The following is a 25,633-nucleotide window of genomic DNA, read 5'->3' as shown; positions in this document are numbered from 1 at the left end:
GCGGTGGGGGAGCACGAGGAGATAGCCTCGATGTTAACTGAGGTGGGGTAATGCGGGAGACCCAGAAGAGGCTGAAGGAGAAGGTGGAGGATCTGGAGAGTTGCTCCAGAAGGCAAAATTCGAGGATCGTGGGGATGCCCGAAGGCATCGAAGATGCAGAAACCGGCACGCACGTGGTCAAAAGGAGGAGGGGGCTTTTGACCGGCCCCTGGAAGTCGACAAGCGCACAGGGTGCTTATGCGGAGATGGTAAGCTACGAAGGGTGATGGTGGTGCGGTTGCACCGCTTTCTGGATAAAGGGAAGATTCTTCAGTAAGCACGGCAGACAAGGGAGCGCACCCGGAAGGGAGCAAGCTGCGGGTGTACCAGGACTTGGGTGTGGAACTGGTGAAGAAGAGGCCGGGTTTAATCAGGTCAAGGCTGCTCTCTTCAAGAAGAGGGAGAAGTTTGGGGTGCTGTACCCGCCCCACCCCTGAGTGACTTTCCAAAAGCGTAAATATTACTTTGATATGCCAGAGGATGCGATGGAGTTTCTGAGAGATGATGGACTGGCAGGAGGAGGAGGACACTAAACTTTGGAGGAGTTTGTGAGGAGGTTTCTTTGTTCCCAGGAAGATTATTCTCTTGAAGTGTTCTTTTGGTTTTGATGGCAGGGCAGGTCCCTACATGGGGAGAATATCACAGGTGATTTCTGTTTTCTTTAGGGGAACGTGGACTGAGAGCGAGGGGAATTGGGGGGGGGGGGGGGGGGTAGGGTGTTTGGAGGCCTTGGGCGGGGGCTGCCATGCTAGCTGGGCAGGCTAGTTAACAGGAGTGGGAGGTGTTTTTTTTTTGGAAAGGGGGGCTTGATGACAAGTGTGTTGGTTGCTGTAGTGCAGCTGGAGAGGGAATGATGACGGTGGGCCGTGAAGGTCGCGTGACACGAGCTGGGAGCTGGCCCAAAAAGGGAGGTGGTTGATCCGGGGGAGGGGGAATGGTCATGTGGAACATGGATCTGAATGGGCCTTTCAAACGGTTACATATGTTCACGCACCTGAGGATGCTGAAGTGACCTTTTTACAAGAGACACGCATAAAGATAGGAGATTAGATGAGATTGAAGAAAGGATGGGTGGGGCAAGTGTTCCACACGGGGCATGAAGACAAGGGGAGTGTGGCGGTGTTGGTGAATAAGCGGGTGACGTTCGAGGTGGGGGGGGGGGGGGGGCATTGTGGCCGATCCGTGGAGCGTTCATGATGGTGAGTGAGAAGTTGGAGGAGATGCTGGCAATCCTGGTAAATGATTATGCCCCAAATTGGGATGATGAAGATTTCATGAGGCGTGTGCTGGGAAGATTCCTGACCTAGAATCGCATTGGTTGATCATTGGGGGGAAGGGGGCAGTGGCGAAGGAGTTTAGGGCACGTATGGGGGTGGACCCGTGGAGGTTTGGGAAGGCCAAGCATGAAGGAAAATTCATATTTTTCCCACGTGCACCGGGTGTACTCCCAGTTCAACTTTTTTGTGGTGGATAAGGCATTATTCGTAGGGGTGGTCGGCACAAGAGTATTTGGTGTTTGTGGTCTCTGATCACGCGGCACACAGTGGAATTGGGGGGGCAGAGCCCGCAGTGGAGGCTGGATGTGGGATTGTTGTCATGTTAAGGTGTGCAAGTGGGTAAGGACCACCATCTGGTAGTACATGGAGCACAATGACACTTGGGAGATTATGGCCGCCACTCAGGCATTCAAGGCAGTGGTTCGGGGGTAATTTATTTTGATTCTGGTGCATATGGATAAGGTGGAATGGGCAGAGATGGCAAGGGTAGACGGAAGGTTTTTGGAGGCAGGGTTGTTGAAGGAAAGGCAAAGGCTCCAGATAGAGTTTGGATTAGTGTCCATGAGGAAGGCAGTGGGGCAGCTGTATAGGACCAGAGGGGCAGTATAAAACGGGAAGAGTGGTGTTGGACCCGGTGGGGGTAAATGGGGTGTTTCAGACTTTTTACAGGAGATTACCGGAGTACGAGTCGGAGTCCTGAGCCGGGAGGAGGAATGCGGCGGCAGATCCTGCACGGGTCGGAGTTTCCTAGGGTGCACGAGGTGTTGCTGCAGGAACTGGGGCCCCCTATAGGGTTGAGGAAGGTGTAGGGGCGGAGTAGGCAGGAAAGGCTCTGGGCCTGGATGGGTATCCGTTGGAATTTTATTTGGGGGGAACCTGGGGCCACTGCTGGTAAGGGCATATAACAAGGCTAGGGAGAGGGAGGAACTGTTTCCACTCTGCCTACTCTTATCGCAGGTTTCCTTCTCCCTGATATTGAAAAAAGACAAGGATCCGGATCAGTGTGATTCGTAACGTCCGATATCACTATTGAATGTGGGCACCAAGTTGCTGGCGAAGGCGTTGGCGTCGCAAATTGAGGACTGCATCCCGAGGATGATAGTCGAGGACCAAACAAGGTTTGTGAAAGGGAGACAGTTGTTGGCAAATATGAGGAGGCTACTTAATGTGATTATGTTGCCTCCGGAGGGGCAGGAGTGGGAGGTGGTAGTGGCGATGGACATGGAGAAGGCTTTTGACTGTGTGGAGTGTGAATATGTGGGAGGTGGATCTGTTTTGGGCAAGGGTTTGTGGACTGGGTCCGGTTGTGGACGAACCGGATGAGCTTAGGATATTTTGTGTTGCATTGTGGGATGAGGCTGGGTGCCGCACTCCCCGTTGTTTTCTGCCTTGGCTATAGCGCCATTGGCAATGGCGCCTAGAGCGTCAAGGGATTGGAAAGGGATTGTGCAGGGGTGTCGAGCACATGGTTTCACTATACGTGGCTGACCTGTTATATATTTTGGACCCACTGGGGATATTATGGGGAATTTGGAGGACACTGGCTGGTTCTCCGGGTACAAGTTGAACATGGGAAAGAGTGAGATGTTCCCGATTGAGACCAGATGCAGGAGAGGTTAGTGGAGTTGCCGTTTAAGGTAGTGGGGGCGTGTTTTAGATACCTGGGCATTTGGTTGACTGGGTTGGGCGAAGCTGCACAAGTTCAATTTGACTCTGTTGGGGGAGCCGATTGAAGGGGGACTTCAGGAGGTTGGATGTGCTTTCCCTGGCAGGACGGGTGCAGACACGAAAGGTGACTGTGCTGCCAAGGTTCCTGTTCGTATTCCAGAACCTCCCAATCTTTGTCCTGAAATCATTCTTTAAATGTTTAACGCGCTGAACTCTGGGTTTATATGGGTAGGGAAGACCCCAGGGGTCAAAAGGGCTTTGGGGGCTGGTGTTGCCGAACACAATGAACTACTACTGGACACCGAACATCACCATGGTTAGGAAATGGGTAGTAGGGGAGGATTTGGCATGGGGGCAGATGGAGGTGGCTTCTTGTAGGGGAACGAGCTGAAGGGCATTGTTAACAGCACCTCTGCCATTCTTGCTGGCCAGGCACTCCCGTAAGCCCAGTGGTGGTGTCGGTCTTGAGTGTTTGGGCAGCGTGATTGGAGGATGCCTCTGTGTAGGCATCGATCTGTAAATCATATGGGGGGGGGAGAATGCAAGGTTTCGCGGTGGGGGCATGCAGGGATTGATCTGTTTGTAGGGGGCAGTTTTGGGAATTTAGAGGACCTGGAGGAAGAGTATGAGCTGCCCGGGGGGAATGGTTTCAGGTACTTGCAGATTCGGGATTTTGTGAAGAGAGAGGTGCCATCCTTTCCCAGATGTAGAGATGCCGGCGTTGGACTAAGGTGAATGTCCTCATTCACCTGAGGAAGGAGCAGTGTTCCGAAAGCTAGTGTTTGAAACAAACATTTGGACTTTAACCTGGTGTTGTAAGACTTCTTACTATCCTTTCCCAGGTTACCGCCGATGAGGTTGCAAGACAAGGTGTTGTCGAGGGGTGAAGGTGTCTGAGGTCTACAAGGAGCTAATGGATTGGGAAGGGGTTCCAGTGGGGAATATGAAGTGGGAGGAGGAGCTGGGTGGGGAGGTGGAAGGCGGGGCTTGGGCTGAGGCCCTGCAGAGGCTGAATGTGCCCTCGCTGTGTGCGAGGCGACGCCTTATTCAGTTTAAAGTACTTGACAGGGCACATGTGACGGTAAAGCGGCTGAGTAGATTTTTTGAGGGGGCAGATGTGGGCAGTGCACAGGGAGGCTAGCGAATTACGTCCGCATGTTTTGGGCATTTCCAAAGCTAAAGGTGTTCTGGCAGGGGTTTGCAGACATAATGTCTGAGGTGTTGGGGAAAGGTGACCCCAACTACAGAGGTAGCGATACTTGGGGTATCGGAAGATCAAGAGTCCAGGGACCGAGAGAGGCCAACGTTTTTGCCTTTGCCTTCCTGATAGCCCGGAAATGGATCTTACTTGGATGGAGGGACCGAAAGCGGGGGTGTGGGAGAGTGACCTGGCAGAAATCCTAAGGCTGGAGAACGCCACGTTCGTCCTGAGGGGATCGGTTGACCGGTTTGCTCGCAGGTGGAAGCCATTCATTGACTTCTTTAAGGAGGATTGAGGAAGTCAACAAAAGGGGAGGGGGATGGGGGGGGGGGGGGGGGGTGTAAGGGGGTTAAAATGGGGCTGGGAGGAGGGGGTGAGAGTATGGGGGGAGTGGGTGTTGGTTATTTATAATGTACAATGCTTCTCCCTTGATTTGTTTTTGATGAAAATACTTTAAAATATTTTATTAAAAAATCATTGACGTTATAAAAATTGAGATTTGCATATTGAATGCATTCTTGGATTGATTGGTTTATTTTGGCTTGGCAGTTCGCTACATGCTGGTGAAATTCGGGAAATTAGACTTTTACTAACCCAAAGTTGGGTTTGGCAATCAATAGCACATATCCAATGGTGGGTGCTCAATGCAAATTTCAGACAGGGTGCAGTGAAACCCATGAATTCATGCTGATCTACTTCACCCTCCTGGACATGTTAGACTCGTCATTCACCCACTATGACAGAGTGATTGGGTAGTGAGATGTATCAGACGTTCATCTGATTGATCTCAAAGTGAAACTAAGCAGTTGATGGTTATTAGATAGTGAGGTATTAACAGTGGGTGAGCAATGAGATATTGGGTTACTGGTGTTGAGAACACATTTGATATTACTGACTGAGTATTGTTATATGATTTTGGACGGTTGACAGTGGATGAGGTGGTCAATGTTGGGCTATGGACAGTGCGTGAGGTGTTGGGCTATTGACAGTGCATGAGGTGTTGGATATTGGGCTATGGACAGTGGATGACCTCTTGAGCATTGGGATGTTGGTCAGTGGGTGGTGTGTTGTTGCGGTGAGTGAATGTGATTATTGTGGATGAGGTGATGCTGTGGGTTCTGAGAGTCATTGTGGGTGCTGAGTGACTGTGATCATTGTGGCTGAGACGTTGTTGCTGTGAGTGACTGATCACTGGGTGAAGAGTGTTGCTGTGAGTGAATGTGATCACTGTGGGCTGAGGAGGTGTTGCTGTGACTGTGATCACTGTGGGTGAGGAGTGCTGTGAGAGACTGATCACTGGGTGAGGAGTGGTTGCTGTGTGTGACTGCAATCGCTGGGTGAGGTGTTGCTTTGTGTGACTCTGGGTGCTGAGTGATTGGGTGGTGTGAGTGACTGTGGGTGCTGGGTGACTGATCACTGTGGGTGCTGAGTGACTGATCACTGTGGGTGCTGAGTGACTGATCACTGGGTGCTGAGTGACTGGTCACTGGGTGCTGAGTGACTGGTCACTGGGTGCTGAGTGACTGGTCACTGGGTGCTGAGTGACTGGTCACTGGGTGCTGAGTGACTGGTCACTGGGTGCTGAGTGACTGGTCACTGGGTGCTGAGTGACTGGTCACTGGGTGCTGAGTGACTGGTCACTGGGTGCTGAGTGACTGGTCACTGGGTGCTGAGTGACTGGTCACTGGGTGCTGAGTGACTGGTCACTGGGTGCTGAGTGACTGGTCACTGGGTGCTGAGTGACTGGTCACTGGGTGCTGAGTGACTGGTCACTGGGTGCTGAGTGACTGGTCACTGGGTGCTGAGTGACTGGTCACTGGGTGCTGAGTGACTGGTCACTGGGTGCTGAGTGACTGGTCACTGGGTGCTGAGTGACTGGTCACTGGGTGCTGAGTGACTGGTCACTGGGTGCTGAGTGACTGGTCACTGGGTGCTGAGTGACTGGTCACTGGGTGCTGAGTGACTGGTCACTGGGTGCTGAGTGACTGGTCACTGGGTGCTGAGTGACTGGTCACTGGGTGCTGAGTGACTGGTCACTGGGTGCTGAGTGACTGGTCACTGAGTGACTGGTCACTGGGTGCTGAGTGACTGGTCACTGGGTGCTGAGTGACCGGGGATGGGGGTGCTGAGTGATCGGGGGGTGGGGGGGGGGGGGGGGGGGGGGGGGGGGTGCTGAGTGACCGGGATCACTGGGTGCTGAGTGTCTGGGTTTACTGTGGGTGCTGAGTGACTGTGGGTGTTGACTGGGATCACTGGGTGCCGAGTGACTTTGTGCTGAGTAACTGGGATCACTGTGGGTGCCGAGTGGCTGTGGGTGCCGAGTAACTGGGATCACTGTGGGTGCCGAGTGGCTGTGGGTGCCGAGTGGCTGGGATCACTGTGGGTGCCGAGTGGCTGTGGGTGCCGAGTGACTAGGATCACTGTGGGTGCTGGGTGGCTGTGGGTGCTGGGTGACTAGGATCACTGTGGGTGCTGGGTGGCTGTGGGTGCTGGGTGACTAGGACCACTGTGGGTGCTGGGTGGCTGTGGGTGCTGGGTGACTGGGATCACTGTGGGTGCTGGGTGGCTGTGGGTGCTGGGTGACTGGGATCACTGTGGGTGCTGGGTGGCTGTGGGTGCTGGGTGACTAGGATCACTGTGGGTGCTGGGTGACTGGGATCACTGTGGGTGCTGGGTGGCTGTGGGTGCTGGGTGACTAGGATCACTGTGGGTGCTGGGTGACTAGGATCACTGTGGGTGCTGGGTGGCTAGGACCACTGTGGGTGCTGGGTGACTAGGATCACTGTGGGTGTTGGGTGACTAGGATCACTGTGGGTGCTGGGTGACTAGCATCACTGTGGGTGCTGGGTGACTAGGATCACTGTGGGTGCTGGGTGACTAGGATCACTGTGGGTGTTGGGTGACTAGGATCACTGTGGGTGCTGGGTGACTAGGATCACTGTGGGTGCTGGGTGACTAGGATCACTGTGGGTGCTGGGTGACTAGGATCACTGTGGGTGTTGGGTGACTAGGATCACTGTGGGTGCTGGGTGACTAGGATCACTGTGGGTGTTGGGTGACTAGGATCACTGTGGGTGCTGGGTGGCTGTGATGATCCGTTGTGGGCGTGCCGGGTGTTTCCCGGAAGTGACGTTGCTGCCGGCGGTTGGGGTTTGAATCTGGGCGATGCGGCCGCGGGCTGGGGGCCCGAATCCTGACCCGGACCTGGCTCCGGCCCCGGGGGCTCTGGCTCCGGCCCTGGCCGCCGGCTCACTCGGAGCTCTGGCCTCCGCCGCCGCCAAACTCTCCCTGGGGGGCGGCGGCATCCTGGGGGCGGTGAACCGGGAGGAGGCCGAGTGGGTAAGAGAGTGCGGGGGGTGGAGGGGTGAGAGAGAGAGAGAGGGGGGGGGGGGGGGGGTGGAGGGGTGAGAGAGAGGGGGGGGGGGGTGGAGGGGTGAGAGAGGAGGGGGGTGGAGGGGTGAGGGAGAAAGTGTGGGTAAAGGGGGGGTGGGAGAAAGTGTGGGTAAAGGGGGGGTGGGAGAAAGAGTGGGTAATGGGGGGGTGGGAGAAAGTGTGGGTAAAGGGAGGGGGAGAGTATGGGTAAGGGGGGGGAGAAAGTGTGGGTAAGGGGGGGAGAAAGTGTGGGTAAAGGGGGGGGTGGGAGAAAGAGTGTGGGTAATGGGGGGGGTGGGAGAGAGTGTGGGTAAGGGTGGGAGAAAGTGTGGGTAAAGGGGGGGGTGGGAGAAAGTGTGGGTAAAGGGGGGGAGAGTGTGGGTAAAGGGGGGGGGGTGGGAGAGAGTGTGGGTAAGGGGGGGGGAGAAAGTGTGGGTAAAGGGAGGGGGGTGGGGAGAGAGTGTGGGGTAAGGGGGGGGGAGAAAGTGGGTAAAGGGAGGGGGGTGGGGAGAAAGTGGGTAATGGGAGAGAAAGTGTGTAAAGGGGGGAGAAAGTGTGGGTAATGGGAGAGAAAGTGTGGGTGGGGGGGAGAAAGTGTGGGTGGGGGGGGGGAGAAAGTGGGGTAAGGCGGGGTGGTGAGGAACAGTGTGGGTAAGGGGGGGTGTGGAGAGATAAGTGTGGGTAAGGGTGGGTGGGAGAAAAGTCGTGGTAAGGGGGGTGGGAGAAAGTGTGGGTAAGGGGGGGGTGGGAGAAAGTGTGGGTAAGGGGGGGTGGGAGAAAGTGTGGGTAAGGGGGGGTGGGAGAAAGTGTGGGTAAGGGGGGGTGGGAGAAAGTGTGGGTAAGGGGGGGGTGGGAGAAAGTGTGGGTAAGGGGGGGGGTGGGAGAGAGTGTGAGTAAAGGGGGGGGGGAGTGGAGGGAGTTACAGGGAGGTGGGGAATGGGAGGATTGTAATGGCCGGAACTGACTGGCGGGGTGGGCCGGGCTGGGCTGAGCTGGGCTGGGGATCAGTGTGGAGGAAGCTCTGTGTCCCAACACCTCACCCTCTGGGTCCAATCCAACCTGTACACTGACAACATCTGGTGTCCTTCACAATCTGGAGCCTCCACTCTTTACCCTGTCACATTAACTTGTCCACCTATCCAGTCACGGTTGAGCCACAAATTCCTGCGGTTGAGCATTGTGGCAACCCATTGCTTTTGACTCCTGTTCTCAAACTCTACCAAAAGAACTCTCCTCGAGCTGCTGTTGTTCCAGAGGGACCCCGGGTCTGGGCTTGGTTTGGTGTCATAGTTAACATAGGTACTCCCCAGGTTGTGTTGTTGCCTTGGATGGAACAAATGATGTTTGTTGCTCCAATGACTCCTTGCTGGAAATACTGAGGTGTGGACATAATAGTCATGTTCAGACTGGGGTTTGGTTGTCTTGACGAATAGCATAATTCACCGTTGCCACGGGATGTGTCCACAATTCGTATCATCCATGCTAAAAACCTGTATTAATCTGCCTTGTGCGTTGGGAGGCTCACCATTCAATAGTTTTCTGTAAAGCATCCACTGTATCAGTTGCACTATAGGAAGTAGCCATGTTCTCACAGGTGCATTAATTGAAATTATTCAATAGGTTGTCTAGGCCCTGATAACAGTATTACATGTCTCATGCTAGGTGGCATGAGGTTTTATTTCTGATTGTTAAATTCAAGGTGTATTGAATGATTTTTGAGATTTTACTGTATTGCAGCTGTACATACTCCTTCGGGTAGGCTGTGGTGGAATGGTATTCCTCCTTAATGCTTTGATGTGGACATTTTTTGCAAAAGCGCTACGATATTCTTCTTCAGCACGAGCATCTGTGACTACCGTTGCTTCCAATTTTCTCTCATCAGTAAGTATAGTGGCTGCTCCATGACAGCATCTTTTGTGTAAAGTTGTTTCCCCCCTTTTATAGAGTAGTTGCCTAAATCTGGCTGAATACTGTACATACGGCCCCTCCAAGACACTCTAGCAGTAGAATAGTGTATTTGCACACGGTTAGCAGAGGTGCAAAGTGTTTTTGACTTAATTTTAACATTAGATTTGTGAAGTGTAAAATTGGTTTTGAGTACAATCAAAAATAGGATTGCACTTCATATAGATGCAACCTGAGCCAAGAAAGAAGATATTAGGAGGGGTAACCAAAAGCTGGGTCAGAGATGAGTTTTATGGGAGATTCTCAAAGAGGAGAGATTACCCCGATTGACTGACTTTAATAGAGGATTGAGAATTTTGAGATTTCAGGAAACAGTGTAGGGAGGTGAAGACAGGAGTTTAGGCTGGACAGGACTTGTTTGGAATAAGGTACGGGTGGCAGAGTTTTAAATCAACTGAAATTATTGGAGGATGGGAGGGTCGTCAGACATTGGAATAGTCTGGATCTGCTGAGATATTCAGAAAGGTTGGCAGAAGATTTGTTAAGATAGAGGCAGAGTTGCAAGTAAGCTCTTTATGATAGGTGGGGGTATGGGGTATGAGGTTCAGTGGGGAGGAGACCGTATGGGGTAAGGGGTTCAGTGGGGAGGAGACCGTATGGGGTAAGGGGTTCAGTGGGGAGCTTGAAGATTTTCTAGAAACATTTAACTGAAGGAGATTTTGGTTTATCCAAGAGTGAATAACGGATGAGTGATCTGAAAGCAGTAAAGAGGTAAAGGAAGATGGGATGCATTTTATGTACCCTCACTTGGTGTGTTTTCAGCAGACTTGGAGGTCAGGAAGGGGAGGAGAACCACATCACCTGGTCACTCACCCCCATAATAATACACAACATTGGCAGCCCGACAACCATATTGAAATAGATCATTCAGGGTCTATTGGGCTTGTTATTAGGCCTATTGGCCCAGATAATATACTGCTCACAGCATAAAACATTTGATGTAGACAGTCCAGTTTTTAAAAAAATCTTCAAAGTGGAGGGGTGTTCTATCTTTGGGTGCTGACTGGGGGGGGGGGGGGGGGGGGTCCAACCTGCCTAAGACGCTAAACTTTATTTCCAGGGAATCATTGCTCTTTGTTCCGAGTGGCCAAGTGCATATTAATGGGCATTGCTGGGAGTTATGAACCTGCTAGCCAATTGGATTGTCGGCAGCTCCCAAGGGTGGGGCTTGCACCTCAGTGAAGTCCCACAGTGGCTCAGTTTAGCCCGCCTGCTGTGATTTATGGTGTGGCTTCTAGGAGCGAGTTGTTCACCACCGCTCTGAAATAGTCAGCATATTGTTAGCATATGTATGGAGTTCAGCCCCGTGTCTTCAGATGATATTGCCAAAAGGCAGCATGTGGGTGAGGAAAAGGAGGGACCAAGGACAAATCTTTGGGGATCTCTGGAGATGCTATGGTTGTGTTTGGAGATGTAAATGTAAGTGTATCACCAAGTGAAGGGAGTCCTACTGCATTCAACAACGATGAAGAAAACAAGGTCAACTGTCAAATGTTGAAGAAAGGTCAAGGAAATATAGTGCATCACAGTCGAAAGGCAGCATTTGTGTCTTTGGTTAGGATCATTTCAGTGCTGAGGCTTCATTGCCACAATTCAAGTAGGCGGTATCAAGAAAGATCGGTGCAGAATTGGAAGGGGACAAAGTGTTTACAAACTTTGGACAGGAAAGATAAGTTGGAGATATGACAGTTATTTGCATGGAATGGGAGGTGGCGAGGATTTTTGTTTAAGGAGGCATTGGTGGTGGCGGGGGGACAGTACCTGAGGAGATAGATAGAATAGAACAGTACAGCACAGAACAGGCCCTTCGGCCCTCGATGTTGTGCCGAGCAATGATCACCCTACTTAAACCCACGTAACCCGTATACCCGTAACCCAACAATCCCCCCATTAACCTTACACTACGGGCAATTTAGCATGGCCAATCCACCTAACCCGCACATCTTTGGACTGTGGGAGGAAACCGGAGCACCCGGAGGAAACCCACGCACACACGGGGAGGACGTGCAGACTCCACACAGACAGTGACCCAGCCAGGAATCGAACCTGGGACCCTGGAGCTGTGAAGCATTGATGCTAACCACCATGCTACCGTGAGATAGATTTACGATGTCAGACAGTATCATGGTAACAAAAATAATTTGGGTGGTCCACAGTTTGGTGGCAATGGGGTCGAGGGACTAGTATCGGGGTCCTTCCTACACTTGGAAGATGTATATTTTGAACCAGAAATTTGACCCCACGACAATGAAGGAACTGCAACAAACTTCCAAGTCAGCATGGTTGGAGTCATACCTGACACAAAGGAAGATGTTTGTGGTTGTTGGAGGTCCATCATCTCAGTTTCAGGATATTACTGCAGGGTGAGGTGGTTAAGAGACCAGACGGTGTTACAGATCTGATTAGGAAAGTAAGAAGGATGAAAGCATCTGATTGGATAGTTTCTAACTCGATAAAGACATTCATAAGCTCTGCATGCTTGTGTTAGTAAAACTCAAAGGATTCCTTAAAAGTGGACACCCATAAATTGCTTAGTTGCAAGTTGGCACAAAAAATTGCAGACTAAGATCCAACTGCACATTACCCAGAAATGTTTATTGCTGCTCTGCAAAAAAAATATCAAATTACATCATCTGCCAACAAATCTGAAGAAACTGAGCAAACTTATATTCAATGTGTATATCTGAATTGGCAGGTAATGTACTTCTGATTATTTATAATTTATTTGATCATCCCAAATCTCTGCGTGGAGTCACCTGCGGAAGGAGCAGTGCTCCGAAAGCTAGTGTTTGAAACAAACATGTTGGACTTTAACCTGGTGTTGTAAGATTTCTTACTGTGCTCGCCCCAGTCCAACGCCGGCATCTCCACGTCATGACTGCAGGGTATGTCACAGGTCTTTAGCTACTTAGCCATTGACCGTCCTTCCATCCTAAGGTCCAAAATGGGAATGCTCACTGATGAGTGCACAATGTTTAGCATCGTTCGTGACGCCGCAGTCTACGTCCAAGACCTGGACGATATCCAGTCTTGGGCTGATAAGTGGCAAGCAACATCCGTGCCACCAAAGTGCCAGGCAATGACCATCTCAGGCAAGAGATAATCTAACCGTCATCCCTTGATATTCAATGGCATCACCATTGCTGAATCTCCCACTATCAACATCCTGGGGATTACCATTGACCAGAAGCTGAACTGGACTAGCCATATAAATACTGTGGCTACACGAGCAGATAAAGGCTAGGAAACCTGTGATAAGTAACTCACCACCTGGCCTCCCAAAGCCTGTCCACCACCTACATGGCACAAGTCAGGAGTGTAATGGAATATTCTCCACTTGCCTGGGTGAGTGCAGCTCCAACAACACTGAAGAAGCTAGGGTCACTGTGGAATTTGCACATTCCCCCCGTTTCCGTGTGGGTCTCTTTCCCCCCCCCCCCCCCCCCCCCCCCCCCCCCCCCCCCCCCCACACACACACACACACCCCCCGCTGAAAGATATGCAGGTTAGGTGGATTGGTCTCGCTAAATTGCCCCTTAATTGGAAAAAATAATTGGGTACGTTTATTTTTTTTTAAACACTGAAGAAGTTCAATGCCATCCAGGACGAAGCCTGCTTGATTGGCACCCTATTCACAAACATCCGCTCCCTCCACCACCGACAAACAGTGGCAGCTGTGTGAACCATCTATAAGATGCACTGCAGGAACTCATCAAGGCTCCTTAGGCAGCATCTTCCAAACCCACGACCACTACCATCTAGAAGGACAATAGCAACAGGGACATGAGAATGCCACCTTCCGGAGGTTCCCCTCCAAGTCACTCGCCATCGTGACTTAGAAATATATCTCCATTCCATCACTGTCGCTGGGTCACAATCCTGGAACTCCCTCATTAACAGTACTGTGGGTGTTATCTCCACCACATGGACTGCAGCAGTTTCAGAAGGCAATTAGGGATGGGCAATAAATACATGTCTAGCCAGCAAAGTCCACATCCTGTAAATGAATAATACATTTTTTATTTTTTTATTTATAAATTTAGATTACCCAATTATTTTTTCCAATTAAGGGGTAATTTAGCATGGCCAATCCACCTACTCTGCACATTTTTGGGTTGTGGGGGCGAAACCCACGCAGACACAGGGAGAATGTGCAAACTCCACACGGGCAGTGACCCAGAGCCGGGATCGAACCTGGGACGTCAGCGCCGTGAGGCGGTTGTGCTAACCACTAGGCCACCGTGCTGCCCTAATGAATAATACATTTGATAAATGTAAATATTGTCACGTTAGGAAATCATTCATTTAATCGGACTTACAGAGGTTCATATTTTTCAGTTTAATGGTAAAGCGGTTGAATTTCTGTAAGCCTTTGCTGGCTACTACTCAACCAGATTGTTTTTCCATTAAAAAAACACTGCTGAATATTTTACAATGACCTACCTGAGAAAACAAGTCTCTTTATATTTTCCAATGTGGTTTCTTTGTTTCAGGCTTTTCTTGGAAAATTTCTCTTTGCAGAAGTTCATGAGCTGTTATGGTGGATTGGGATCACAATGACTTTATGCGGGTTGCTGCTGCTCCATACTGTCAAAGAAATGAGGGACCAAAGTGATGCTTACAAAAAAGAGGAATAAATTATTTGGGGATCCAGAAATCATCAGGCTAATGATGAGGTAACCGGAAATAAATGAACTGGAACTGTTGAGAGAATAATGAAAGTGTCTCCTAGTTTTCTCCGTTTACAGGTACGGACACTTCACATCGTATGCTAAAACAAAACCATTTGGGGTAATCGGAGAAGGTAAGGTTCTAATGAGACCCGCAGGACCGTCCCATTTTCCAATCACCTGGAAGAGCTTCCTGAAGAACATCAACCAAAGTTCCTGCCATCAAGGCTGCTCTTTCCACTGTCCTACTGGACTATTCAATTCCCTGGGTAAATTCTGCAGAATGTTTTGATCCTCAAAAGTTGAGTGAAATTCTGGGACTATCCATCCATCTCTCACGTCATACTCGCTGGTGATGTCTCCAGATAACATTTTCCTAGCTACAGCAGGGAAGGACTAACTGTGTCCCAGAGTATGTAGCTATTCCTCCTGCTCACTATACATATCAGACTAATTGTTTATTGAGTTCTTTTCTGAAGCAACTAAGATTTAAGTTCTCTGATGTTTGAAACTACTGTCTAATGAAGGACAAAAGCAAAATCTGAAAGAGGTTTGCTGGTCATGAAACCCTGAACAATCAGCAATTCAAAAAAACTTTGAATAATATAAAGACAACATTAAACTAAGGCCTGTGCAAGTAGAGATTTACACCTAGGTCTTGTCAATACTACAGCATGGAAGCGGAAAAGAGTGTTGGAACTCCTACAGAACATAGTCAATGATGTTTGAGCAGTTTCTCTGCGAGTTTTGCCCGTCATACAGTAGGATAATGAGGGCATTCCAACATATGGAGTTGGTTAAATGTAAATCCTAACCAAATTTCAGGCTTCTAGTTCCATATAGCTAGAGAAATCTAATTTTGATTATATTTCTGTAACTTGAAGTGAGTTTGCTTCCGTACACACAAACTAGATTCAATCCATGTTTGAATTTTGCTGTAAAAGATTGTTCGGGGAAAACAAATGTCTAATGAATAAATCTAAAGAAAACTTCAAGAGCACGAAAGAAAAATGCATTCTCCACCTCCACAGGTCCTCGTTGTGTGGCAGCTGACCTGTGGACCTGCCTGCATAGTGGCGCCGTTAATGCTCACTTGTTCACCACCCCAGCAAGATGAAAGCGTCTGTTAATCCTGTGTTCAGGAATCCGTTTCTTTCTATTTTGTTTTACAAATATAGGGCTTCGTTTAATTAATTGTTGCTCCAGAAAACACACCTCATTGCCACGTTTTGTACATCACAGTTTAGCAGTGCTTGAGCAATGTAATGCATTCCTCTCCACAGCGATGAGGCTTTAAGATACTAATGTATGGAATAACAGTAACGCTGAAATGCGACAGTTTAAAAACTTGACCAAATAAATTTCAATGTACAACATTTTTACAAAAAAAATTTTCAAGTTAGAAATTCTCAAAAGTTCACCATTTTCAACTGAAATCATAATCATCCTCACGCCCTTCTCCATCATAGAGCAAAATGTGATGAACTGGAACAGTAAGTTTTAGTGTGGTGATGCATGATTTAGTTTAACACTGTTCTCTAACTTCATTCAACTACAATGGAATCTGTTCCACGCAGAGATTTGGGATGATCAAATAAATTATAAATAATCAGAAGTACATTACCTGCCAATTCAGATATACATATTGAATATGTTTGCTCAGTTTCTTCAGATTTGTTGGCAGATTATATAATTTGATATTTTTTTGCAGAGCAGCAATAAACATTTCTGGGTAATATGCAGTTGGATCTTAGTCTGCAATTTTTGTGCCAACTTGCAACTAAGCAATTTCTGGGTGTCCATTTTTTAGGAATCCTTTGAGTTTTACTAACGCAAGTATGCAGAGCTTATGAATGTCTTTATCGAGTTAGAAACTATCCAATCAGCTGCTTTCATCCTTCTTACTTTCCTAATCAGATCTGTAACACCGTTAGTATCTCTCCAATCTGGTCTCTTAACCACCTCAGTACAAAGTTACAAATGTGTAGACTTTAAAATAATTGACCATATGATTTCTGCCTCCCTCCTTTGTTGTTAGTGAGACTAGCTACCTTTGCATCGTTTCTGCCTTCCCTTTGTAGCCAGTGTATCTCTTGCAATGGATTCTCTTCCCATCTCTGGCATTAACACGAGTTCCCCAACACATTGAAAAATTCTCATCCTTTTATTCAAATTTGTTCATGAACTTGCCCATCCTTTTATCTACAGCCGCACCCATCCCAAACAAACGCTCCCATTCCTCTCACATATTCACTGGCCCAAGCCCTTCTCTTGTTCACCATTAGTTATCATACTTTCTGCTCTGAATTCCCTTGTTAAAGCCCTTGAACTCTCCACTTCAGTCTCTTAAGAACTTCCTTACAATCTAGTTTAACATGCAGTCTTTTCTCTAGCTGTAAACAAATGGACATAAAAGTGGAGTCAAAACCACGCGTTTTAAGCTAAAAGCTGCTGGTATAAATGTTCATCAAACTCAAAAGATAGAGTGTAGAAGGATAATTAAAAGTTATTTTCTTTAAGTCAAGCAAGAAAACACTAATGTAGAATCTTGTGTTTGCTATTGTGTATTTATTGAAAGATCGACCATGTGTCCGACTAATTGCGTTCACCTTACTGACACATTTCAGTGTTTGTTTAACCGTCAAAAGATTGGAGGAAGTGCGTGCACAAAAAATATGGCAAACTTTTGACAACACTTCTGGCTGCCAATTATAACACTTGATTATACCACGGGTTTCTTCCGGGTGCTCTGGATTCCTCCCACAAGGCCCTGAAAGACTTTGTTAGGTGATTTGGACGTTCTGAATTCTCCCTCTGTGTAAGTGTGGAGACTAGGAGATTTTCACAGTAACCTCATTGCAGTGTTAATGTAAGCCTACTTGGGACAACAATAAAGATTATATAAAAAGCCTTGGCAGGTTACCAGAATTCTCTGGACTGAGGTTCAATTTGTTTCTATTACATTAATCTTAATGTTGTTCCGAATATCGTCAATCTCAATAATGGAACCAAGCAGAGCACAACAGGCATTGGGACGACATCCAGTTATTCTCCAAGCCGTCAATTCCACTCATTGCCGAACGGGCAGACAGGGCAGACATTAACTCCATGGGCTGTGAATCCTTTGCCTGTGAATTGCTCAAATTATGTTGAAGCGGTTTCTTTTTTTAATCTATAAAATTTGAAACAAATATTCCAATGCTCATAAAAATCTATGGTGTAATTTTCAGGAAGTGGGCAAAGTCAGGAATATTAACTGGTGGGAAAGACCAAATTTGCCCCAAGCAAAATGCTGCAGTTCAGCTGTGGTCGATCTGCCAAAGAGGTGTACATCACAGAAAAGGCCCTTCGGCCCATCTTGTCTGTATTGGTCAAAAACAAGCACCTGACTCTTCTAATCCCATTTTCCAGCACTTGGCCCATAGCCTTGTATATCTTGGCACTGCAAGTGCACATCTAAATACTTCTTAAATGTTATGAGGGTCTCTGCAGACAGCGAGTTCCACCCTCTGGGTGAAAAAACTTTTCCTCACATCCCCTCCCTCGTATCTATGCTCCCTGGTCGTTGATCCCTCCACCAAGGGGAAAAGTTTCTTCCTGTCTACACTCTATGTCCCCCACAATTTTGTACATCTCAATCATGTCCCCACCCCTGCTCCAACATTGAACATACGGTGCAGAAGGAGGCCATTCGGCCCATTGAGTCTGCACCGACCCACTTAAGCCCTCACTTCCACCCTTTCCATGTAGCCAAATAACCCCTCTGAACCTTTTTGGTCACTAAGGGCAATTTATCATGGTCAATCCACCTAACCTGTACGTCTTTGGACTGTGGGAGGAAACCCACACAGACACGGAGAACGTGCAGACTCTGCACAGACAGTGACCCAGCAGGGAATCGAACCTGGGACCCTAGTGCTGCGAAGCCACAGTGCTATCCACTTGTGCTACCATGCTGTCCAAGAAAAATAAACCCAGTCTATCCAATCTCTCATCAGAACTAAAACTCTCCAGCCCAGGCAACATCCTGGTAAATCTCCTCTGCACCCTTTCCAGTGCAACCATGTGGATTCCAGAACTGCACAGAATACTCTAGCTGTGGTCTAGCCAACGTTTTACAGTTCCAGCATAACCTCCCTGCTCTTAAAATGCCTCAGCTAAAAAAGGCAAATATACCTTCTTAACCACTATACACCTGCTCTGCGACATTAAGGCATGGATATACATGCGCACCAAGATCCCTTTGATCCTCGGTGCTTCCCAGGGTCCTGCCATTTATCAAGTATTCCCATGCCTTGTTTGACCTGCCAAAGTGCATCACCTCACACTTATCTGGATTGAATTCCATTTGCCACTGTAATCTAAGGCTACCCTCCTCACTATTTACTACCCCACTAATTTTTGTATCATCAGTGAACTTGCTGATCAACCCTCCTACATTCATATCTAAATTTCTATAAACTATGGGTGACATGGTGGTGCCGTGGTTAGCATTGCTGCCCCACGGCGCTGAGGTCCCTGGTTGTATCCCAGCCTCGGGTCACTGTCCATGTGGAGTTTGCACATTCGCCCCGTGTCTGCGTGGGTCTCACCCCCACAACTCAAAGATGTGCAGGGCAGGTGGATTGGCCATGCTAAATTGCCCCTTAATTGGAAAAAAAGCATTGCGTATTCTAAACTTAAAAAAAAAATTTAACTTGCGGGATGCTGACCCACAGATAACTAAAGCACGATTTCAAAAGCACTCAGCTGTTGTGATGGGCACGAGCTACAATTCTTGTGAAAAAGAGACAGGATTGTGCATAAGTGATAATGTCTTCCACTGTTGTTGGCCTTCAACCAATGTTGCTCTGAAATTAGCTGTAAGATGTACAGTCATGGCCGAAGGCAGCACCCACTTGGTTTATTTTTGCCCTCCCACTTTATGAAGTTCCTGACGACCTTTGGTGTCTCCCGGAGACAGCACAAATGTGGGTAAGTATCCGTCAAGGAATGTTCAATCTGTGGTATTACTCTAACTTATCACCACTCCATGCCTAACAACATGGGAATGAGGGACATTCAGCATGTTGTAAAACCCTGGCTGGATTTCTACCTTCTTGCCCTATTCCCATATCTCTCATTGGTCAAGAATCTGTTGATCTCAGTCTTGAATCTACTCGACAGCTAAGCAGTCCGCTCCCTGGACACAGAATTCCAGAGAAGAACCGTCATCTGAGTAAAGCAAACTCTCCTCACCTCAGACCGAGATGGCCTAGCTCTTACCCTGAGGCATTGACTCATATGAAGATACAGTTTAGGAGCAGGAGTAGACAATTGGAACCTTCTCTGCTATTCAATAAGACCATGGCTGATCTGACTCTGGCCTCAACCAACTTCTGATATCCTTTGGTCTCCCCCCCCCCCCCCCCCTTGGCAGTCAAGAATCTGTCTTAAAAATATTCAATGATCCTGCCTCCATTGTGAAAGAGTTCCAAAGAAAACAATTCTCATCGCCATCTTAAATGGGAGACCCCTTATTTTTAAACTATACCCCCTCGTTCTAATCTCTCCCACAAAGGAAAACATCCAATCAGCATCCGTGCTATCAAGTCCCCTCTGGATCTTATATGGTGAAATAAGGTCAGTTCCCAATCTACTAAACTCCAGTGGATACGGGCCCAGCCTGCCCAGCTTTTCCTCGTAAGATAACCACACGCCTCATCCCAGGAATCAACTCAGTGAACCTTATCTGAACTACTCCTAATCTCATTATATCCTTGCTTAAATAATGAGATCAAAACTGTACACATTACTCCAGATGTGGTCTCATCAATGCCTTGTACAACTGCAGCAAAGCATCTTTACTTTTGTATTCCATTCCCCTTGCAATAAACAACAACATTCGGGAGGGTTTAAATTAGTGTGGCAGCGGGTGTGGGAACCAGTGCAGGAGGTCAGCAGGTGAAGTAGCTGAGGGAGAGCAAAAGACTAAGGCCATAAGATACAATTAGCTCTGCCTTTGCTGAGTATTTAAATGCATTACATAGCAGTAGAAAAGCATTACAGGGTCAACGACAGGTTTCTGAGAAATGTGGATGTCCACAGATCTCTGAAGTTTGCCACTCAAGTGGATAGAGCTGTGAAGAAGGCTTATAGTGTGTTAGTGTTTATTAACAGGGCTTGAGTTTAAGAGCCGTGGGGTTATGCTGCAACTGTACAGGACCCTGGTGAGACCACATTTGGAGTATTGTGTGCAGTTCTGGTCACCTCACTATAGGAAGGATGTGGAAGCATTGGAAAGGGTGCAAAGGAGATTATCAGGATGCTGCCTGGATTGGAGGGTAGGTCTTATGAGGAAAGGTTGAGGGAGCTAGGGCTTTTCTCATTGGAGCGAAGGAGGATGAGAGGCGACTTAATAGAGGTTTATAAGATGATGAGGGGGATAGATAGAGTGGACGTTCAGAGACTATTTCCTCGGGTGGATTAGCTGTTACAAGGGGGCATAACTATAAGATTTAGGGTGGGAGATATAGGAGGGATGTCTGAGGTAGGTTCTTTACTCAGAGAATGGTTAGGGTGTGGAATGGACTGCCTGCTGTGATAATGAAGTCGGACACTTTAGGAACTTTCAAGCGGTTATTGGATAGGCACATGGAACACACCAGAATGACAGGGAGTGGGATAGCTTGATCTTGGTTTCGGACAAAGCTCGGCACAACATCGAGGGCCGAAGGGCCTGTTCTGTGCTGTACTGTTCTATAAGACTAAGAGGAAGTGTAGGCAGGGAGAAGTTGCTGAACACAACGGTACTGGTGGTCTGAAGTGCATTTGTTTCAATGCGAGGAGTATAACAGGGAAGGGAGATGAATTTAAGAGTTTGGATTAGTACGTGCAACTGTGATGTTGCTATTACTGAGACTTGGTTGAGGGAGGGGCAGGATTGTTCCAGGATTTAGATGCTTCAGGCAGGATAGAGGGGGATGTAGAAGGGGTGGGGGAGTTCTATTACTAGTTAAGGAGAATATCACAGCTGTATTAGGGGAGGACACCACAGAGGGCTCATGCAGCGAGGCAATATGTGTAGGGCTCAGGAATAGGAAGGTGCGGTCACAATGTTGAGGGTTTACTACAGGCCTCGCAACAGCCAGCGGGAGATAGAGGAGCAGATATGTAGAGGAGCGGATATGTAGATTTTGGAAAGATGTAAAAGCAACAGGGTAGGGCGACACAATGGCGCAGTGGTTAGCACTGCTGCCTCACAGTGCCAAGGACCTTGGTTTTAGCCCGGTTCTGGGTCACTGTCTGTGTGGAATTTGCACATTCTCCCCGTGCCTGCGTGGGTCTCACCCCCACAACCCAAAAAGATGTGCAGGGTAGGTGGATTGGCCACGCTAAATTGCCTCTTAATTGGAAAAAAAATGAATTGGGTACGTTAAATTTATAATTTAAAAAATGAAATAAAAAACAACAGAGTTGTGGCAGGTGATTTTAACTTCCCCTGTATTGACTGGGACTCACTACTAGAGGCTTGGATGGGGCAGACTTTGTAAGTAGCTTCCAGGAGGGTTTTTTGAAACAATATGTAATTAATCCAACTAGGGAAGGGCCCGTACTGGACCTAGTATTGGGGAATGAGCCTGGCCAGGTGGCAGTTGCCGTGGGGGAGCATTTCAGGAACAGTGACCATAATTCAGTATGTTTTAAGGTAGTTGTGGAAAAGGATGAGTAGTCTCGGGTGAAGGTGCTAAACTGGGGAAAGGCTAATTACAACAATATTAGGCAGGAACTGAAGAATTTAGGTGGCTGTTTGAAAGTAAATCAACATCTGACATGTGGGAGTCTTTCAAACATTAGTTGATGAGAATTTGGGACCGGAATGTTCCTGTGAGGATGAAGGATAGGAATGGCAAGTTTCGGGAACACTGGATTTAAAAAATAAATTAGAGTACCAATTCTTTTTTTTTTCTAATTAAGGGGCAATTTAGTGTGGCCAATCCACCTACCCTGCACAGTGACCCAGGGCCGGGATCGAACCCACGTTCTCAGCGCTGTGAGGGGAATCTGAGTCATTAAATCGTTTCAAGAAGGTGATAGATATATTTCTGCTTTAAAAATGGATTAAAGGAATATGGGGAACAGGCAGAGAGGAGGATTTGAGACCAGGAATAGATCAGCCGTGATCTGATTGAATGGCGGAGCAGGCTCGAGGGGCTGAATTGTCGACTCCTGCTCCTCATTCCTATGTTCCTATGTAAGAATATAAAGAAAGTAGGAAAGGAAGAACTTAAGCAAAGTGTCAGGAGGGCTAAAAGGGGACATGAAGCAGCCCCTCGTGGAGCAGACTCGATGAGCCGAATGGCCGACTACTGCTGCCACATCTTATGGTCTTGTACCCTTGACTGTAGATTTGTAAAATTATTTGTAAATAATGTTAAGAACCAATAAGTTAGTTTTTTTTAAATAAATGTTTTTTATTGAGTTTTCATGTTTTATATATGACAAGTTACAAATTATTAGAGAGAAAAAAAGAAAACACAAAAATTTAACATGTATATTTACAGGTAAGCATCTTTATAACAACAATTGTGGCCTCCCCCCTTTAGCCGGCATACATATTTTACATTCCCCAATATGGCCTCGGATGGCGAATTTGATTTTCTCCATTTGGAGAGATTCCGAGAGGTCGGACAGCCAGTCTGCAGCTCTGGGAGGTGCTGCTGACCGCCAGCCAAACAGGATTCTACGGCGGGCGATCAGGGAGGCAAAGGTAAGGGCATCCGCCCTCCTCCCCAGGAATAGATCTGGCTGGTCTGAAACCCCGAAGACCGCCACTATCGGGCATGGCTCCAACCTCACCCCCACCACTTTGGACATAGCCTCGAAGAAGGCTGTCCAGTAATCCACAAGTCTGGGGCAAGACCAGAACATGTGGGCGTGGTTGACCGGGCCTCTTTGGCACCGTTCACATCTGTCCTCCACCTCCGGGAAGAACCTACTCATACGGTTTCTCGTTAAGTGGGCTCTATGTACCACTTTTAGTTGTATCAGGCTGAGCCTTGCGCACGTGTAGGTGGAGTTGACCCTATGCAGTGCTTCGCTCCAGAGTCCCCACCCTATCTCCATCCCCAGGTCGTCCTCCCATTTCAATAAGCTACAGTTAACCTATGTATGACTACAAAGACGTCTTCTGACCTACCAAACTGTAACCAACTTCCGACGACACTAATTTGTACCCGCACACTAACTTTTCCCGACTCCTGTACCAGAACACCCAGATCCCTCTGCACCGCAGTTTTGCAACCCGCCTCTATCCATTTAAATAATATGCTACTTGTCTATCTTTCTGTCTAGGTCTAGACACTCCAGCCATGGGGAAACTGCATCCACCGCATTAAGCCCTGCACGTGACTGCATTGTGTGTCAGCTTGGCTCAGCTGCCGGCACTCTTTCGCTTGAGTTCAAAGTCAGTGGTTTGATTCAAACATGAGGCAGAAGCTGACATTTCAGCGAAGCACCCCACCCCGGGCTCTGAATGTCCAGTGACAACCCCACTATGGCACCACCTCCCCCTTCTGTCATTTTCACATGCTCAGTCAAATGCAACCAGCGGTTGCTGTCATTGGTATGAAGCTTCACCAGAGGGTGTCCCGTTGACATTTTCACAGATGGCAAGTATTTAGAAATCACTGATTTGACATGAACTTCCGTCTTTCATGCAATGAGTCCCAACGTTAAAACCCTAGAAAATGTTGTTGAGTAAGGTGTTACTGAGTTTCTAACATTGTACTAAGTCATAATTATCTTTCAAAAACCTCTCTGGCCCTGAAAAACAAATTATATATTTGCAGGGTGTACGTAAAATCTTTTCCATTATGACAAGTTTTATTTTTTTATGAAGTTTGCATAGGATGGTTCAACTTCTATCTTAAATCCTATGTCCCAATCTTTATTTGTCGCTGTATAATGGTTAAAAGTAGAGGATAATAAGTGATTTGTGTTTCCTGGTTTGTTGTCTATGAGAATTCTTCAAGGTGATTGGCTGCTTGGCATTTGCTAGACACCAGAAATTCACTTAATTTGGAGCAGAATGAAATAGATGCCAGGGTTCGAAAATCCAAGCTACACTGATCACTGGATCATCCTGGGCAACTTTCGTTCAGGTTGGTAGTCAGCACAGTCATTTCATCGCTGACCTCAAAATCCGGTCCATTATCCTGATGTCATCATTGCTTCAAAGATGCCTGGGCCACTTGCTGCAAAATGATAGAATTGTTAAGGCGCAGAAGGAGGCCATTTGGCCCATCGTGTCTGCACCAGCCCTACAAATGAGTATTTTGACTTTGTGCTAACCCACCCTCTTTCCCACACCGCTGTACATTGTTTTCATTCAAATAACCGTAACAACTTTATTGTCATGTGAGAGTACCTTTAAGAAATGTACCTTTAAGAAATGAGTGTTTATCAGTGATGTCAGAGTGTGGGTGGAGCTGGGCTGTCTGTCAGCTTTTTACTTTCGTTTTAGGCTGTTTGCTGCAGGGTTTGCTTTAGAGCTGGATAGCTGCAGTCACAGCCAGAAGGTGTATTAGTCTCTCTCTCTGTAATCTAAAGACTGTAAATCGATCCTTTGGCGATTTTAAACTAATAACTGCTCTCAGTAGTGACTTTAACCTGATGTACTTCTGTTAAAAGTTTTTTTTTTTTAAAAGTCTTATGGACGTTAAAATGACAGCTTAAGGATTACTTAGTGTTGTGTTCTTTGGTGTTTGTATTTCAATTGATGGTTGTTAAGATGTTCACTGTATGTTTGAAAAAGGTTAACTTGAGTTCATAGAATAAACATTGTTTTGCTTTAAAAAAAACTTTTCCACTTCTGCTGTACCACATCTGTAGAGTGGGCTGTGTGCACCCCGTACCACAATCTATTAAAAGTTGTGGGTCAGGTGAACTCCATGATAGACTTTGGGGTTCTCTAAACCTGTCCCATAACATTATCTTACCAAAAAGTGGTCAATCTCAGATTTGAAATGAACAATTGATCTGGTATCAGTTGCTACTTGCGAAAAAAAAATTCAAATTTCTACCACCCTTTGTGTGTTTTGCAATTTCACTTCTGAAAGGTCGGGCTTTATGCATTAGACTCCCCAAACAGCTTCTTCTCATCTTTAAAGCCTTGAAAACTTTGATTAAAACGCACCTGAACCGTCTAACACCCAGGAAATACATTTCTCCTCCTGGTACTTCTCCTTTAGGCCCTACAAGAACATTGCAAAATATGGACTTCCATTGGATTGATCCATGACAGTGCTTGGCAAATACGTTAGATGTATTGGATGGATTTACAGGCTGATAATCAATGTGTTTGGCCGTGTTACAAATGTATCCACCATGGCCAAGGTCTGAAGTGGGACTTGATCCCAGAGCTGTTAGCCTTTGGCCCAGAGGTAAGGACACTACTCACT

At 47.5% G+C, this 25,633-nt stretch overlaps 1 protein-coding gene across 3 annotated transcripts; it reads left to right on the top strand.

Annotated features, from left to right (window-relative positions):
• Positions 1-7,307: 7,307 nt before the first annotated feature.
• LOC119965776 (transmembrane protein 42-like) lies at positions 7,308-24,705 on the top strand. Of its 3 annotated transcripts, none has more exons than XM_038796593.1 (4): positions 7,308-7,524; positions 9,295-9,438; positions 14,016-14,198; positions 23,526-24,705. In XM_038796593.1, the coding sequence occupies exons 1-3, from the start codon at positions 7,351-7,353 to the stop codon at positions 14,157-14,159; spliced, it is 462 nt and encodes a 153-aa protein (XP_038652521.1). In that variant the 5' UTR covers positions 7,308-7,350; the 3' UTR covers positions 14,160-14,198; positions 23,526-24,705. The 3 variants fall into 3 exon arrangements, with proteins under 3 accessions (XP_038652521.1, XP_038652519.1, XP_038652518.1); XM_038796591.1 differs by lacking the exon at positions 23,526-24,705 and adding an exon at positions 15,224-15,934 and having other exon boundaries at positions 7,309-7,524; XM_038796590.1 differs by lacking the exon at positions 23,526-24,705 and having other exon boundaries at positions 7,309-7,524; positions 14,016-15,934.
• Positions 24,706-25,633: the final 928 nt, after the last annotated feature.

This window comes from Scyliorhinus canicula, chromosome 5 (assembly GCF_902713615.1).
Source record: "Scyliorhinus canicula chromosome 5, sScyCan1.1, whole genome shotgun sequence".
In the NCBI taxonomy this organism is placed as follows: domain Eukaryota; kingdom Metazoa; phylum Chordata; class Chondrichthyes; order Carcharhiniformes; family Scyliorhinidae; genus Scyliorhinus; species Scyliorhinus canicula.
The sequence above is the reverse complement of the archived record's forward strand: the minus strand, read 5'-3'. Positions and strand labels throughout refer to the sequence as shown.